This window comes from Cyprinodon variegatus, unplaced genomic scaffold (genome assembly GCF_000732505.1).
Source record: "Cyprinodon variegatus isolate N-32 unplaced genomic scaffold, C_variegatus-1.0 Scaffold20, whole genome shotgun sequence".
NCBI classification, from domain to species: domain Eukaryota; kingdom Metazoa; phylum Chordata; class Actinopteri; order Cyprinodontiformes; family Cyprinodontidae; genus Cyprinodon; species Cyprinodon variegatus.
The window spans coordinates 105952-124684 of NW_015150473.1; the positions used below are offsets into that span (position 1 = coordinate 105952).

At 36.6% G+C, this 18733-nt stretch overlaps 1 protein-coding gene across 1 annotated transcript; it reads right to left on the reverse strand.

The window, feature by feature from the left end:
• Nucleotides 1-4298: 4298 nt before the first annotated feature.
• eef1e1 (eukaryotic translation elongation factor 1 epsilon 1) lies at nucleotides 4299-13748 on the reverse strand. Its single transcript, XM_015389858.1, has 4 exons — nucleotides 13635-13748; nucleotides 12778-12975; nucleotides 8449-8544; nucleotides 4299-5794 (listed from the first exon to the last, which is right to left on the reverse strand). The coding sequence occupies exons 1-4, from the start codon at nucleotides 13716-13718 to the stop codon at nucleotides 5651-5653; spliced, it is 522 nt and encodes a 173-aa protein (XP_015245344.1). The 5' UTR covers nucleotides 13719-13748; the 3' UTR covers nucleotides 4299-5650.
• Nucleotides 13749-18733: the final 4985 nt, after the last annotated feature.

The following is an 18733-nucleotide window of genomic DNA, read 5'->3' on the forward strand; positions in this document are numbered from 1 at the left end:
CACTTCTTCTGGAACCCTCTTGTCTATGATTGTTCTCATATTTAAAATATTAATAAAATTTAAAATATAATAATTGGAACTAATTTGGCAAATCTACTGTAAGTACATGGCTATAAAAAATTATCAAATTCACCTCAATCATTTTTATTAGTTTAAATCACATTCTTGATAAGGATGAAGAGGCAGAACACGGAAATGAAAGTGGTTTGCAGAGGAGAAAGAAAGCATTGCATTCTCCTGATTATTTGGTATTTTGTTTTTACTACTGATGACAGCTGTGAGCTTCAGGAAGGAAAGTTTAGCACTTGGTTCATTCCTTTACCTGTGAGCTGGCAAATGATACAGCTGGAAGTGATGAGAGATGAAACTGGAGGAAGTTCCATTTGAAAAGTTTTGTTGGCAAGATAATAGTGTATTGATTTAAATCTATGACATCATGACAACCGAAGTTATTTAAAATCACCCACTAATTGCATTTAATTTGCCCTTGAGTAATATAAATCACTACAAATTGCAATTCATTACATTTGGTGACTTCTGTGTCTTTTGACTCCAAAAATGTAATTTTATGGTTATATCAGCAGCAAGGTTTAGCTGAATATTTGGTTCTTTTGCCATTTTGTGTTTATCTTAAAGCTATAATGGGGGATTTTTGCATTTTTTTTAAAAAGACCTGCCCCCTCCACTTAAAAAAAAAAAGAAAAAAAGAACATGCACAACCCTGTACCGGCTCCCGAGAGGAACGCTTATTAAAATCATGCTAGAGCATGCACAAGCTCATTTGCAATTTTTCCACTATGTCAGACTCACCACCGGTGAGTGAAAATGGGAATGAGCACGTAGGACGGCCTAATGTAAACATATCACCAGAATGATTGACAATTAGGAGGACCACTTATTTTGATGATCCACCTGGAAAAAGAACATCCTCCACTATACCTTTAAGATTAGTAATTGAGAATACCAGCGCCACCTATCTGAAGAACACTGAAAAACAGAGCAGAAAAATTATAAATGGTGCACAGGCACCCGGAGTCCATTATGAACTAGCAATGATAGATAATCTCATCCAAGGGTGTTATGCCTTTCTTAAACAACCCAAAATAAAAATCATGACAGATTGTTCAATCTCCTTCTACTATTAAAAATTCCTAGATTTTTCCTTAGATGTACCGTATCAGAAACAGGTGTAAAAAGTAATCACATGCTTACTTATGTAAATAAAGATAGCTGACAAAAAGGTAAAATATTGAACTCCCGTTTTAAGAAAAATTTAAAAAGTACAGATTCTACATTGTATTTAAATCAAAATTACATATTTGCTTTAGATAATATAAAATAGATTTTAAAAACGCATGTAAAAAAGCAGTTATATGCACAGAAAGGTTAATTTATTTTAATATTTTGCTCATGTTATTGTTGAAGTGAACAAAAGTAAAATACTGACTAGTTTTGTTGCACAGGATAATACAGATTGAACCTAACAGAGGTCTTGCAACAGCAGTTGAATACTTTTTGTTCTTAGCTCAAACAGCCAACTATTTTTTTACTCTGGCAAAATACATCCTGCTTCTCTAAGATTCTTTTTTTTATTTTTTTTTCTTATTTTTATTTCAAGTATAAATAAAAACCTTTAGCCCAAGTTCAACTTGTTTACAATATTTATTGCAACAGCTCTATTGTTAAACATCAGGTATTTTGATGACCACTCACCATGCAACAAGCTAAACTGCCCTTTATTCTGCTGTTGGCTTGACTAAGAACCAGTTGCCATAGTGGTTGCTGACCCAGAGCTTCTGCAGAGAAGCCGCCCCTGCAGAGCGTTTTTCCCTTTTTGCCTTCAGATGTTGGTGCGAAGGTCGCCTTTTATTCGTGCTTCTGTGCTGGTTTCCTGCTGTGGCCTCATGACTTTGTCTGGCTTTGACTTCAGTCAGGTTTCATCAGCGAGGAACCCGACTGTGCGATTGTACCACAAAGGCTCTGGGACTGTGCCAACAGGATGAACAGGAAGAGCCAAAAAGAAACGTGGAAAGTTTTAAGCTGACTGTTTAAGTCGGATAGATGGTTATGGTCTTAGATTCTAAGACACTGAAATCAGAATTGACAAAAATAATCCACATTGTAAAAAATATGCCTCTTGTAGAGATGCTATTAAATAGATAAAAAGCAACACATAATTATTATTCAATGATTTATTAAATGCCTAAAAGCCTCTGTGTAATTATTTCTCAGTGTTTGAAAACAGCTTGATTTAAACATTTTACAGATGTTTTCTCTAATAACACAGGCAACTCTTAACCCCTTAAAGCCCAGGTTTATATACATATATAAATATGTAATTTATTGAAAATAATAGTTGAAATCTGTAATTGTTTTAATACAAAAATAGAAATGTAGGTATAGGCCTATTTCCAATTTGTAACATTTATAAATGTCAGGGGTGGACAAAGTACTCAACAGTAGTACAAGTATTAAATCTTAATACTTTCAGTCAAATGTTACTTAACTACAAGTAAAAGTTACATGGTCAAACATCTAGTCAAGTTAAAGTACTGAAATACTCACTTTCGTGATCCCTCTTGTCTTCGATTGTTCTCATATTTAAAATATAAATAAAATTTAAAACATAATAATAATTGGAACTAATTTGGCACATCTAAGTACATAGCTGTAAAAAATAACCAAATTCACCTCTATAATTTTTATTAGTTTGCATCACATTCTTGATACGGATGAGGAGGCAGAACAAGGAAATGAAAGTGGCTTGCAGAGGAGAAAGAAAGCATTGCATTCTTCCTATTATGTGGTATTTTGTATCAGTCAATTTATGTCTAATTTTCAGTGTAATTTTAAAGATCTCATGTATTCTAAAAAAGTAAAAAAAACAAACCATTGGACTTGGTTTCCAAGTTGGAGGACATTTCGCTTTCCATCCAGGAAGCTTTTTTTAATTCAAAATGTCAAAAATAGCGTTGAGTTCAAGGCTTTATAGAGTGGACCAAAAACGAAGGACTCACTCTATCAATAGAGTTTATTCCTTTCTGCTATCATCCCCATACAGTGGAGCAGAATATATAGCTAACAAAGAACCCAAACTGCCCATTCCTAAGCTGTGGGCCCATTGGTCTGCTTCAATTTGCATGTTTTCTAAGCCAAAACAAGGCTTTGTTTTTGGTCCACTCTATAAAGACTAGAACTCAATGCTATTTCTGGCACCTTTAATTGAAAAAGGGTTAGGAAAAGAAATGCCTTCAAACTTGGAAACATTCTTATTTGGAATGACTATGACCTGGGTGACTGGGAAACCTCACCAGCACAACTGAAGTATGGATGTGTAGAAACTCCTGCTACAGATTCTACACCTGAAGAAAAACTTCAGCATAAAAAAAAAAAAAAAAAACTAAGGACAGATATTTTGATTATTTCCTATGTAAAAACAAACCAAAGACAAAACAGGGGAGTCTTGATTCTCCTCACACTTCAACTATTGAATAGAGGTTTAAGGTTGAATCTATTACCTCAAAGAAACTACAATGGTTCTTAGGTTCACACTAGATGTGTAATAACTGGTACTGAGGAAATGCTATCTGGGCTGTGGACGCAATACAAAGGGATTGTTGCATATTTGCAACAATGGGTGTCAAAGGGTTAAATTGTGGGGTTGTACAGAATCTAGTTTAGAACAAACATGAAAAGTTGGGGCCAATAGGGATGCTTCAGTTAATTTTGTTTATAAAAAGTCAAGACATTTTTCTGCACCGATTGTGTTCCTAATAAATTGTGAACATTTAAAAAATATATATATTTTGTTTTATATTTATTTGCATTTTTATTTGAAATTTAGACTTTTTACACAATATTTGGTGTCAGAATTACATATCTATGATGCTCATATCTGTTGAATTTAAGCATTGTGTTTACATTTACCCTGCAGAGCTTGTAGCTATGCATCACATGTAAAATAACCTTAAACTGACTGCCATCATTTTAGTGTCGTAGGTAAAATATCATAGACACCCTGGTAGTAATCAGTGCTGCCTAATGTGCTCACTGGAAAGATTAAAACCAAAAAATATGTTTAAATAACCGGGAGGACAAGGCTTTCTTTAATGCTTTGGACCATGACACTAACGGCCCCAAAAAGTCACAAGGCTCACCCAAACAACTTCAAGCTGTTTTTATCCTTCATATCTACTTTGCAACAAACACACAGCAAGGCCTCCAACACAACTTCAATGAACAAGGGCTCTGTCTTCTGGCTGGTTTTTAAAAATATATATATTTTTAAAGAAAACCACAAGTGCACACCGAGAAGAGGGGTGGAGAAGTCAAAGGTCAGGGGCTCCATGTATTTCTGATTTATTGGCACAGGATGAAAATTCTGCTGACATCAGAAAAAGAAAAAAAACATGCTTAAAGCAATACATTTCATATGCAGAGCCTGAAAAAAGAAAAACATCCTAAACAATGAATGAAAAAAAGAAAAATAAAAGTTTTCAATCTTAAAAAGGTCACAAAGACCAATCTGTAGAAGTACCTTTTTTTCTATATTCTGCTTTTCTATCTCTCATTACCTTCATAATGTAAGCCAGTTCTCCAACCACTAGCATGGTCGAACCTGTTAATGGTGCTAATAGCAGCATCCAGCCATCAGCAGTCAGGCTTTAGGAGGCAAAGATCATTGTTCACTTGTCACGAAATAGATCCCTCGGCCTCTGGGTGCCTTTTTGTTGTGTGGCCTCCATCCTTTTCGTCGCACACTCTGCTCGCTCGCTCACCGCCTCTCTTCGTCCTCCTCTCTCCAGTAGCCCCTGTGGGAGCGTGAGGGTGAAATGACACACAGTGGCTGACTGTCGCCCAAGGGGGGCTGGGGTTCTGGCCTTGGCTGGCTGTGTCTGTGTGGCAGCTGGTGAGCCCACTGCTCTCTCAGTGGCCCGCAGCATCAACAGTGGTGGTAGTGGGACTGATTGGACGCTCACTCTGATCTCCGACTCTAGGGCTGACGTTTAACTGCTCGCTACTGCCCACACAACTGGTGGTGAGGAAGTGGAACGGAGAGCGGAGATTGAAAACAGACACACATACAAAACGCATGCACAAGGAAACTACAAGAACAAAACACTAATATGCTAAGAAATTTAATGATAAAATACCAGAGTTAGAACAGCATGGGTTGAAGCCACATCAAGCAACAGCTTGGGACATAATGTGCTGCCAGTTAAGTCCTTTTACCCAGAGTACCAGCAGTAGCATATCCAAGGCTCAGATTAAAACAAAGCAGCAACATTTAGAAACAGCAGCGCTAGCAGCTCTGCATTACATGGCAAACAGTTTCCCTTTAAAAACAAAAAAATGCTGCTCAGCAACAAAATGACATGGATGGGATTGAATGACATCACTACTCTGTCAGTAATGACACAAGGATTTTTTTTAAGTGTTTGTAAGACAGTTATCAATTGGTTATTAAACATTTTTGAGCTAGTGTTTTTTTTAAGCTCAACAAATTAGTTCAGAAATATTATCAACACAGAAAGATGACTTAAATATTGATATGGCTCTGTGGAAAGATCCTGAATTTGTTAAATGTTGTATTTTAGGGGATGTGGCGTCCGTTGTAGTGAGGAAGGCTGGACGATGACGATGTCTGGTCTCAGTGGTGTCTGCTTGTGTACAGTCTGTTCCTGAGCACAGCTACTGGAGGGAGGTGGTGTCGGACCCCAGGGTGGTGCTGGATGTGGTCGAACCACCGCGTCACATTCATGTACTGCTCCTTCTCCTGGACAGCCAAGTCCAGCTGGGAAAAAATAAGAGGAAGGATTTACTTTTTATAGGAAAACCTTCTAAAAACAGTTTGAGACATCACTGGAAGGCCAGTAAATATTTATTAACTGCAGATGCTTTTGATTATTATTATTTCATTTTTGACATATTTCGTTGCTTTGGAAATGTAATACTTTTTTGTTTTACAGTCTGAAAGAGAGCCAGATTAAAATGTGCTTCTTACTTTTTCTTTTCAAAAACGGTTACTAATGCACTAGAATAAACCTACATTTTTTTTTTACCATTTATGTAAGCAAGTTCCTGTCTGAAAATCAACATTAAAGGCAAGTTTCATAAACAAAATATGCTGCAACGAAAGAAAAAAAAAGAAAAAGAAAAGAAAAGTTTCCAATATTTGGGGCACTTGGATTCTAATTTAAAACGGCCAAAGCAGTGATGTAATCGTTAAGCAAAGCTGCATGTAAAATATTTTTATACGTCAGCATCAATCAATTTCTGCTAATGTTTATTAAAAAAATTAAATAGCAAATACAAACACAAAAAAAGTAAAAAATAAAATGTAGCATTCCATATCGATAAGACTAATTCATTAGAAAAAGATCATTTAGATTTATTTCCATCCCTTTCACTGCAAAGACATTAAACTACAAAAACCAAAACCATTAAAATTTCTCCTCTTAGATTTTTATTTATTTATTTTTTTTATTAAATGAAATGGAAAAAATTTTCCCCCCCGTCTTCATGGGTTGGATTAACCTAATTTGGGAGGGATTTTCCAGAATCGATAAAAAAAAAAATAATGGGAGAAAACTTTTGGTCTTACTCAGTTGAAACAGTATTTATAATTATTATTTTTTTTTTTATAATTATTTATTTATGAATATTTGGGACCTTCTAACTGGTAATCCATACTAACCCAATTTCCTCTCATGTGAAGTTTTACTGTTATGCCTGAAACTTCAACTAAAGGATTGTAGGGAAAGAAAGGAAAGTGGATAAAGATAAGTTACTAATAAAGATCAGCTTTTAGTGAATCAAATAAAAATGTGTCAGTTTCTACACAAGCATCTAACTTTCACCTGAGAGAACCACTGACATCATACCTTATTGCTGCACAAATCTTATCAGGCCCATGTTTGTTTTTCATTATCGTTATTATCAAGCCTGCAACCTTTTCAGCACTAGTCAGACTGGACCCTTGTGGAAACTTGTTTGTCCTGAATTGAACATCGGCACAAGCTGAGGTCAGGGGTTGATCCAGCTGACCCGCTGTCCCCAATTTTAAAAACCACTGACAGCGAATCAAAGTGACGCTCATCTGCCTGGTGGCGAGGGCCAAACTTCCATCTCCGCCACAACCGCTGACATCCCTCAACATGTGATCCATCCCCTCCCCGAGTCTCATTCCGCCGTTCCTCGTTTCTAAACTCCCTTTCCTTTTATCCTGCTGCGAGGCGGAACAAACTTACTTGTCTCTGGTCTGAGGCTAAAGCCGTCACTTTATGCCACATCGCTTTATCTGTTTGAAGAGAACTGAAAATGTGTTTAGAATCCGTGTGTTCATTGCCAGCTTGTCCTCGATGCCCTTTGGCCAAATGACTGGTTTAATTGTATGTTATATACGATGACAAATTGATAATTAGAGTTATGGTTTGACAAAAATGAGGGATGATATAAACTAAAATGGAAGCGAAAAGGTTTAGACTCCTTAATTCTCAGTATATATCCCTAAGAACTTCTTAGGACAAACTATTCAAATCTCATCATATACATATATCTAGAAAAAAAAACTAAAGAGTATAGAAGTTTTGTGGTATTGAAAATAGTTGCATTTAAAATACACCCACATCTGCAGAAGGACAGATTCAGCTGGACAATTACAGCTAAGAACCAAATCAAAGTACCCTTGCATGAGTATTTATTTATACATCTACAACTTCTTTACATTCCGTCACATTACCACACAAATTTAAAACGATTTTGAAATAATTTTATCTACTAGACCAAGAAAATAGAAACTGTAAAGTAGAAGGAGAAATATATTTTTTTCAAAAAGAAAAAAAAATATTTTTGAATTATAATTCAGTTCCCATTGCTTTAAATAGAATTAGGTGCAATTTTGCAAAACCCATGCGTATAAATAAATCATTAGCAAGTAGCCTAATGGTGAAGACACTATGATGCTATGGTTATCAGGGTCATACAATATCAGGACAACTATTGTGGTGCTGTGTTTGAATATAGGCATAGCGACATGGATTACTAATTATTCAGACACTTTCCACTGTAATCGGTTAACAGCAGCTTTACTACTCTATAGGTTTATTAATTTCAGGCAATAACAGCCTCATTTTCTGGGCGATAAAAGCAGTTAAGAGTCCATCCATCCGGCCTACAATTATTACTGATATAAAGACTTTTAAAGCCCAACACCTAAAATATTATATCCAGCCAGGTACCAAATACAAGCAATCTGATTTTGCCAAAAAGGGAGACATATCATGGGGAAAAAAAGCTCTTGGGAGCAAAAATAATATGGAAGTTCACCTTGCAGCAAAGCCATTACCCCAGACACTTTGTGGTTGGAAATTATCAGAACATAAAAAAGTTTAAGGGGTACGTTTAATGCTATAAATGTGAAAAAGTGGGAGGAAAGAAATAACTTACTATGATTGAGTGTATTCCGTAGTACATGAGAACATCGGCTAAGGTAAACTGGTTCCCTGCCAGGTAGACTTTATCTTGCAGGTAGAGGTTGAGGTCCTGAAAGAGGCAAGGTTTTTAAATACAACATAAGATATGCAAATGAGTCTCAAAATATGTTAATTTATGCATTATGGTAAATATTTCTGTGTAAACACACTTGTCTTCGCATGACAGATGAAAACATTCTATGAATCTCTAATGAAGCTGCCCTTATTCCACTTTTAGTTTCATCTTCTTCCAAAATTCTGTTCCAAATAATCATTACATGTAATCTGATATTGTTTACGACATGCAGAGCTGTCAACATACTTTGTATTAAATTGAACTCCTTTAAACATGTAAAAGGTGCCGAACAGCAGGTTCATTAAGCTACATATCTGTGGGTACATAAAGTATACAGGACTGCAGCTTACTCCCATCTGCGTGTCTGTGATGATTAGAAATAATTTTTTAACCTGAGGGGGTAAGTCATCTCTCATCATGGCTGGAGACTTAACACAGATGCCCAAACCAAAGACTTTTTCTTTGCTCCATAGTAACAAAATGACTAATTCTAATGAAGCTGTTTCAGGACTGGGCGACCGTCACCTGTTCGTGCAAAGTCGCGCATGGGAGTGCGGGTCCCAGGGGAAGTGGGCCATCTTTAGCGCTTGTACGTGGCACAAAGGGAAGACTTTCCACACACACTTACAGAAGCATCTTGGGGGCAAATGGAGTTATTGTGCGGGAAGAGTGGGTGATGCCAAACAAGGCATGAAGACTGCAGACTCCCCTTCCAAAATCAGATCCTTGCTTTTCTTTGCCTACAGCCATGGAGCTAAAGCCCAGTCGTGCATCAGAGGAGGGGAGGATCTTCTACAGTAGTCACCCCCACAACACATGGAGCTCCAACCTGAGTCCTCTTCTACCTGGCCTTTAATTTTAGCGAATCAACCGCCCCATTTAGACCATAGTTCTACAGCACAGGTATAGAAAATCCTCATCCTAAACAATCAGGATTTCATAAAACAAAATGTTTTTGTATAGGTTTAGTTCTCTAGGTTCAGATATGTGGTATTATACTTAACAAGAGTTGAATCTTATCAGCAAACCTAATATGCAATTTAATCCACAAGTTTCAATAAATGTATTCCTGAGGGAGAAACATCTGTTGCCAAAATACTTCTCAAATAATAGTTTTTGACAGGAACCTTTGGGGTTACTGCAAGTTTTTCCAGGTGCCACAACTTTCATGCAAACATGTACCTTATGCAGACCTCAAAACATAAAAATATTATTTATTATTTAAAGTAGAATACTCTTATACATCTGCAACTTTATTAAAATCCAATCTTTAATTTGGACAGAGAAATAAACCTTTTTATAATGCCCCTTTCTTCATGAGACCACACATTGTTTTCTATATACGGTTGTCAGGAGTATCATTACTTCGAAAAGTATCGATAGTCAAATGCTGTATCCTGATACAATAATTTGGCATGGTATTGATAAATACAAGGGTTGTTTGCATATGATTAACTATTGTTAGTTTTAAATTTTTTGAGTATTTTGTACATAAAAATAACATCACAAACAACCTTAAAGGAACCTTTCTTCCTTCCGAAGCTGCAGCTCCTGTGGGATTTTTTTTCGCAATGGTTGATGAACTCATGCAAGAAAGTAGTTTAATATACTTGCGAGATGTTTATTTTGCTCTGAGGTTTTGTTATAAATGTGACGCGACATAAAAAGCTCTAATGACGAGACCGCTTCTCCTAAAATGTTTGTCACCCTTTGCTCTGGATCTTTAGTAGTGAACTATGCAGATTTATTTTTTAAACCACATTCTCTAGCTTTTCCTCCGTCTCAAACTTCTTTTCCAAACATACGGCTTTACCAACAACGGGAGGCAGTTATGCGTAAATATATTTCGCGATATAATATATCTGACAAAATTGTTTTTATAAAGGTAAAACAAAAAAAAACCCGATCATGGAATAGTGCGCTATATAATCAACACAGCTTTTTTTGGTAATTCATTTCAGAAATTATAACTCATGTATAGATTGAGGGAATACTTTGCTCTTTTCCGGGTCGATTTTCCAGTTGTGCGAGAATTTTTTTGATTCGGGCTTAGTTTCATCATGTAGTATACAGTGGGTAAGGAAGGGCGATTAGCCTCTCACGACCACCTCCCCATCAGGAATTGTAAGGTCAGAAGAAAATCATACAATTCAGTGCCTTAGACAATAAGGAACTTGTAAAAGAAACACTGAGCATTAGACACTCCCGGTGCCAAGAAGGTCTCAATCTGGGTCAGTAGTTACACAATCCTGTGGATAGACTGCTAACTAAACAGATTTCCTGGAAACAGTAACTGGCAGCATCACAAGGAGGTTAACCTAAAAGCCAACACTGTAAAAGAAGCTGGTTGTTCACCAAGTGATGTATACAAGCACATTCATAACAAAGGAAACAAAATACTACAGGAAAAAGTGCACAACTTAAAGATACCTTGCGAGAAATATTATGTATAATTCATTCAAGAATTTGGGAGGAGCTTCAAAAGGCATTTATGGAGGCTGGAGTTGGTTAACGGCATCAAGCTACTCTGTACATGGGCTGCAAGAGTCTCACCTGGGCTACGGAGCAACACAACTGGAGTTTTTTTTATGTCTGCAGCAGCAGTAAATCACCAGTTAAACCTAAATAGTTTAAGTTAAAGTTCCTAGATTAACTCATGTGTAGCCATCTTCAAAAACAAGAGTTTTTAAAAAGGTCTAACAGATGTTACATATCAGCTTAGAAAAACTAGCCAAGGTTCTCTGAAAGTATGAATTTCTTATTTACATCCCCGGGAGTGGAAGTTTAAGAGATCCTGCTGCTGACACTTTTGTGTCTCTGAATAATTTAATGGGAGACGACTGAAGCGCTTGAAAGAAAAGAGTTAAGGATGCAGCTGAAGCAGCAGGACAGGGAAGGGGGGGGGGTCAACAGGCACCAGCTCTGAGCTGCTCAGGGCGACTTCCTCCTGTAAGTGGTGCCATTAAAATATTTAAAGGCCTGTCCAGATAACATGCTGCAACACAGCATGACTCCTCAGCCATGCCACAACAGTGTGTCACGCTGTGAAGAGCGCACACGCACAAACACAGAGACGTCACACTGACAGGACGATGCCAAGAGGCGCCTAGCGTCCAGAGCAAGAGTGGCCGACGATCTGTTTCATGCTGACTGGCGTCAGACACATTAAAGCCGCTTTCTCTGTCGTGTCACCGCAGGTCCATACATCAGCCCTCACTCCTATGACTTCAGCATTAACAAGGTAAACACACAAATAACGGTGCATTGAGCAAAAATATTGCACAATAGAAAGGAAGGCAGAAGGGTTGAATATTTGTTAGCTTTAGATAAATGTGATGCCAGCAATTTTAACAGATGCTGGAAGGGAAAAAATCAATTCACAATTAAAATAATTATTATCTAGAGCAGGCATCCCCAACCTCGGTCCTCGAGGCCCGCTGTCCTGCAGGTTTTAGAGATTTCCCTGCTTTAGCACAGCTGATTATAATGATTGCAGTAGACCAAAAGCCTGTTAATCATCTTTCTATTAAAATTAGCTGTGCTGGAACAAGGAAACCTCTAAAACCTGCAGGACAGGGGGCCTCGAGGAACGAGGTTGGGGATGCCTGATCTAGAGAACAAAAACACCCAGATCGTACAGAGTGGAAATATTTTAAGTTTATCTTTATTCTCAAGGGCAGATTATACTTCTGAAACCGCACACATCAAATGTCGCTCGGGCCTGGTCGCGAACCAGTTTTGCTGGTATGCTTTAGCAACGTCTGTCTGGAATTTCTAGGGATGCACAGCAGTTTCCTCCCAAAGTTCAAGGGAGAGCCTATTCGAGAACTCGCAAGAACTTGGACGGATGGTCACGAGAACTTCAACAGCGGGATTGTTTATCTTCCAAAACATATCACTGTCACAGAGATGGATCTAGAGTTGCTAGACATCAAAGAGGAACAGGTTCTGTTAATAGAGTTGGCAAAAAGACAGAGGAGGACGTGTCGGTTGTCCATTGTAGTTGTTCCTCGGTTTTTAAAAATGGCGCGCCCCGGCACCGAATTAAGAAGGACGACCACACAGACAGCCAGAAAGGCATACCAAAGACCAATCCAAGCTGCTTTTTGTCTGCGCACTGCTGTGTGAGTTCTGACCGTCCGACGTGTAGTCAGGATTTTTTTTTAGACAGATTTGACGGTTGCAGAGGCTATGCATCAGAAGCATAAACTGATCTTCACTCGTTACCTTTAGGATGGTCTTGATGTCTTCCTTTGCATGGCCGTCGAGTTTAGTAACCCTGTACTCGAGCCACTGCTGGACCACTGCACGCGCCTCTGCACCACAACCCAGCAGCTCTGAGCGCTTGGCCTCTTTCACCAGGTGGCAAGCGATGGTCACCAGTCCTACCAGTGGGGGAGCATTATTATTCTGTAGCACAGGCACCTAAATGGGAATCAATGAAAAGGGAAGGAGACAAGTTTTATGTCAAAATAACCCACATTATTAAAAAAAAATAATAATTTGGGGCATGTTTCCAGTCCTATTTAGGCCGTTTTAGATTAATAAATACAAAATAATGCGTTATAGATTCTGCTGTTTTCTAGAGATTAAAAGAAAGTGACTGGATTTGTGGAAGGAATCAAAGATCCATTTGATGAAAGAGGGGATAAATTGTAAAAATAAAAGTTCATGCTTGTATTTTTAAACGTATAATCACACGTTCCTGACACTACTGGCCGCAGTGCACACCCACTTTACAGTGGTGAAAATCCATCCATTCAGCAGTGGTGCAGCTGACTCCACCCCTAACATACAGAGCACGCTGCTGCTTTCATGGTGCCTCAATGTTGAACAAAAAGACAACGGTCTATACATGCTAACCTTAGAATAGTACTCGGTATTAAAAGAAAAGAGATACAAACCATTTTTATCAGGGAGAAAACACACAACCAAAGCGATATTCAATTCAGTTCACATGGTTAGCTTGTTAGCATTTCTTTATAGGCAACATGTAGCTTTTACAGCGGTTTGCAAGCGCTCATTCAAATTAATGTCAACTCGCCAACATGAACGGATAAGAAAACGAATGACCCAGATATTACCTTTTTATCTCCCTGTGTGCTATATTTGTTCGGCTTTTTTAAGCCTAAATATTTCTCCAGCGATGCTAACTCCCGTAGCGCCATGTTTCTCAATGTGGGGAAGCCGCAGAGAGAGCGAGCGATGTGATTGGATAAAAATCGCAAGTCCCGCCTCCCTAACGTTTGTCTGACTGGACATTGAGCCAATCAAAACGTCCTAAATCCTTGCGCTTCTCTTTCATTTGATTGCATCAGTGGACATGGTAAATAAGATAGAATAAACATTATTTTCCGTCTACAAATATGTGCTCGTTTTTAAAAAAAACCTTCTGTTTGGATTTTTGCTTACTAATCTAGAGAAAATATATTAATAATGTGATAACAAATACATAGAAAAACCTTAAACATTGCAAACTTAAGACTTTATTGCACACCTGTAACACTTGTAGAAGATATAAAACACCTTTGGAAAACATTTTTTAAACAGTTTTATAGTGTATCTGCAGCTGCAGTTATTGGATTGCATGGGCTTATTCTGAAGTTTATATATTATTCTCTATGCATCACCTGCAATGCATGTAACCTTTTAACACTCAAAACTGTGCTTCCAGGTCATGGCATCATTGTAAACAGCAGCTGATGTGCACAGATTGACAGTTGAGGGTTTGAAGTGAAGTTTCATTACCCTTTGCTGCTGCACATTTTCCCTGTTCTGAGGGCTGTCTGGTTCTGTTTTGGATCTTTTGACGCTATGTGTGCCATGTCTGTTTGGATCTTTGCAGTATTTGTGTGATTTCCCCATAATGAAATGTCACCTGTCACTCAAAACCCAGTTTTCTAACTGGAACATCCAGGTGGACATGTGCACATGCACCTATGTCTTTTTGAGTGATGGTTGAGCTCAACTTTCATAGCAGACTTTTTGTCTTTAACTCTGAACAAATATTTTCTGTAGAGCTTACTTAAATAACAATACTTTAGATCATGTAATCAGACTGGCAGATAGGTTATTTATGCTCTTTTGTAATTTTGTAATAACACATACAATAAGAAAAAAAAGACAATTATTATTAAAATAACTTCATATACAAAAGTCTTGAGAATAATCCATTGAGTACTCTGTAAAAGTATCAATTCCTCTTAAACGTTTTTATACTTATATTGTTCTACCACAGATTCATGTGCATTTATTAGGCTTTATATGACAGACAAACATAAAGTGATGCATTACTGTGAGATGAAAGGTTATGTTTTTTTATTTCACTTTTACCCAAATAAGAGTGCAGTGTGCATTGGTATTTGTATATTGGTATATCATCTTTAATGTGATTGCTAAATTAATTACAATCCAAACCGTTGGCTTTCAGTAATTAAACAATTACTAAATAGTAGGTAATATCTCATATAATAGCTAAATATGAGAATAAAGTAAATTTGCTTTTAAATCAATATCAATACAAATATATAGCTTAATTAAGAAAATAAACAGCTGCATGAATACCAAAGAGAGCAATTTACTAATGAGATAATGTTCCGGAAAGGTTAAAAGCTGGGTTAGGTTTTGAAATAACAACCCATGTATGTGTGATTAAGTATTGTTTAATCATTTGCAGTAATGACAAAAGTAGCATACCATTTGTTTTCTGCAATTAAAGGTAAATTACCCATAGAATATAATAAACAAAAAAGAAAAAAGTGTAGTCACATTTTTTTTCCATGACAGTATAGTATGAGAGATATGCAACCCCAATAAATGTATAGCCTGGGCAATAAGGGTATAAATCAGAGGTGCATTTATTGGGTCTTTGTTAATCCTGGGAAAATGGAGCAGACTCACAGCTTAGGCAGTCAATTTTATTTGCATGACAACTAATAATGTCCCTAATCTATTACAATGATGGATTCTTTGCAGATTTCAGACTAGTTGACAGAATGTATGTATCTGAAATTAAGTGCCCACTAAACCCATTTACATTTCAGTTTAAAGTTGTAACACAACAAATGTAAAAAAAAAAAAGAAAAAAAAAAAAAGAAAAAAAGGCTTAAGGGAATTTAGAAAATAATGGAAATCCTGTTGTGTTTGTTTGTGACAATTGTTTAGCATCATATTTGACAGCAAATCTGCTTGCCAATTCTTTGCAGTGAGTCGGTAGTTATTTGTTTTCACTTTGAATTCCACCTGTAAAACTAATACTCACTACAGACCATTATGATATTAAACAGCTTGGGTAGAGTATAAAAAATAATTTTTGGATTCTTTAGCACAAAAACCCTTTGATAGCAGATGCTCATGCAAACTACATCAACTAAAATTTACATCTCAGAGATATGAACTGAGGTTTAACATTTCATCCATGTTGTTTTTTTTTTGTCTCATCTTTTTAATGCAGCACAACAGATGATATTTTTAAACCCAATTTGTTGAGAAAATGCTGCCCTAGAAAACAAAGTAATTATAGAAATAAGTACACATACCATCATAAAAGATTAGATGCTGCGAAAAAAAAAAGGTGAGGCTAATTCTCTTTTTTTTTTCTCTCATCCAAGTCTTTTTTCATGTCTGTTTATAGACTGTAGCACGTCACACTTTTACTCTTGTAAGGCTTCCTTAAATGCATGCCTGCAGCATTAAAGTGCATCTTCTTTAACTGAATGCCTCCGAGCTGCCACATCCTGTCTGTGCTCAGGCGGGCTGAGGACAACGATCCCTACTGCCTGGGACTAACTGTAGCCTTTGGGAGTTCTCTTATGCCGATTGTGATACTGAATCTGGGGTCAAATTAGTAAGGAAATCTTCAGTGGGAGGGGGTCAATGATAGCCCCGTGGGGCTTCCCAATGCAGGCATAGCCATAAACACAGCCTCAGCCCTGGTTGAAACATGGTAGATTACAATATGCTGTTACGTTGATTTGTCTAGCCGGGATGCAAGGCCTGTAGTTCCGCCTGTCTCCTCTCTTACCTTTTATAACCTGTGAAAGTTCTTTGACGGAATATGCAGTTCTAACCGCACAGGGAAGCTGAAGGGGAAAAGATGCCGGGGAACGGTTGTGAGCAGTCGACATGAGTGCTGTCAGTACAGATTGGTAAAATTGCATATTGGTGCTGGATCAGATCCTCAACAGAGGGTGAACATGGGGACAGGCGGCAGGCGGCTGTGTGACAGTTCAGGAAAAGGCTCAGAGCTGGGAGATGAAGACAGACAGATGTATGGGGGTCAGCTCTATGCCTGAACCTTCATTTGATGTCAGTTTTTTTTTTTTTAAGTTTAGTTCATTTAATGAATGACAGAACTAATGTAGAAAAATGTTGTATTAGAACAATAAGAAATTTTACCCAGCTTTCTCTGATACCTGTACTGATATTTGGGAAGGGTTAGGGTTAAAAAAATTATTGTAAAAAACAAAAAAAAAGGTTTTGCTATGGGGAAAATTGCAAAAATGTGTGTAAGTGAGCAAAGTAAATGTTAAATAACATTTTTCTTTAATATCAAAACAAAAATGTATGTGTACGATTTTTTTTCTACTGTTAGATTTATTCCTTTAACTGTTAAAAGCTAAACAGGCATATTGTTAAGTATGTTTGTCTTCTTAAATGTTGAGCAAAAGGTTCTCAAACACCTGTGTAAATACTATTATTTTCCATTATCAGGGCATATTTTAAAACACAAAAATTTTTTTTTCATTTTTTTGTGCTATTTAATGTAAAACGGAAACAAAAAAATACCTCCTCAAAGTATAATTGAGTGCCCCATTTTAGCTCTAAACATATGTTTATGAATGTGAAGTTAGCATTCATTAATAGAGGTTGGGTCCCCAGAAAATGTGTATTTCAGCTGGGAAAGTTGGAAGTTTCTCAAAAAAATGTCCAACTTTAAAATCCAATACATACCTATTACCTTGTTTTCCTAATGTGCACTTGAGCAAAAACATTTAAAATACTTAATTTAGTTTTTTTTGCCTCCCTAATTCAAAATCCTCCACGAAAACTGTACCAACAGCAGCATCACAGCTAAATACTAACTGTAATCAATTTCCATCAAGTTGGATTTATTTGTATTTTTCTCAGAAATTATTTACCACAACATTTTACCTAAAAAAGCAAGTGCCCTCAATGATTCTGTATCGCAGTTTGAGTGACATGGACTGAAGCAATAAAAAGGAACTTTGTACAGAACTGAATATAAGCAAAAAAAATGTAAGATTTTCAATAAACCTATTTGGAAATATAAAGCTCCATAAAAAAAAAAAAAAAAAAAAAAACTAAATTATAGTGATTTTATTTTGGTAAAGTATCATATTTAATCACTTTGATTAGAATTTAACTGAAGAAGTACTATTATTTAACTTTTACTTTCATTTTTGTGGTGTGCTGTGACCAGCATTAATTTCAGTATGAATGAATAAATCAAGCTATACATTTTATAAGATCTATTGGTTGGGAAAGATTTTGCAGTTTTACAAACATATCCAGCTTAAACTAATTTAGCAACACTAATGCTAATGTCAAACTAGCTCGCAAGCTAAGCTTGATGAGGCAGACAGCATTTAAAGCACATATTTGTTCAGTTTTTGGTAAAAAGGTTTACAAAAACCTTCTTTAAATAGATTCAGAAAACATATTACCATTACCCTTCTTTTATACTTTAATCAGAAACCAGTTCCCTTTTCCCCACACTTGACACTGAAAATCTATCCAGCTTTGCAATATGTCAAAAATATTGTTAAAGATAGCTTATCAAATTGAATTATTATATTTAAAAAGATGTTTTCAAAATTCATCTAAGAGATTCTAGTGTTTTAGTGTTCACTCAGAGCTTGGAATTAAACCAACGAAGTATAATCAATTTGTTACATAGATTTTTTATTTTAGTAACCTGTTATTACGGTGTTTTAAATAAGAAAGGAATTCATCACTCCTAACAACTCTAGAAAAAGAAAATGATTAAAAACAGTAACCCTTTTTGTTTCAAGTCTTATATCTCTGAGAATAGATTTTGGAAGCCCAATTTTGAAACCTAATCTTGGAAGATTCAATTTCATCTCCAAGACATATTTCCTCTTCTTTCTCCAGCCAGATACTATACAGTAAGTCACTTTCAGTCAGTGTAGTACATGACTAA

Bases quoted from the DNA above. Each gene is read 5' to 3' on its own strand.
- eef1e1 (XM_015389858.1), bottom strand. From the start codon at position 13,718: ATGGCGCTACGGGAGTTAGCATCGCTGGAGAAATATTTAGGCTTAAAA. The intron at 8,545-12,777 runs GTAACGAGTGAA...TGCCTCTTTCAG, and splicing joins ACATCAAGACCATCCTAAAG to GACCTCAACCTCTACCTGCA. The intron at 5,795-8,448 runs GTAAGTTATTTC...ATTTTTTCCCAG, and splicing joins ACGGAATACACTCAATCATA to CTGGACTTGGCTGTCCAGGA.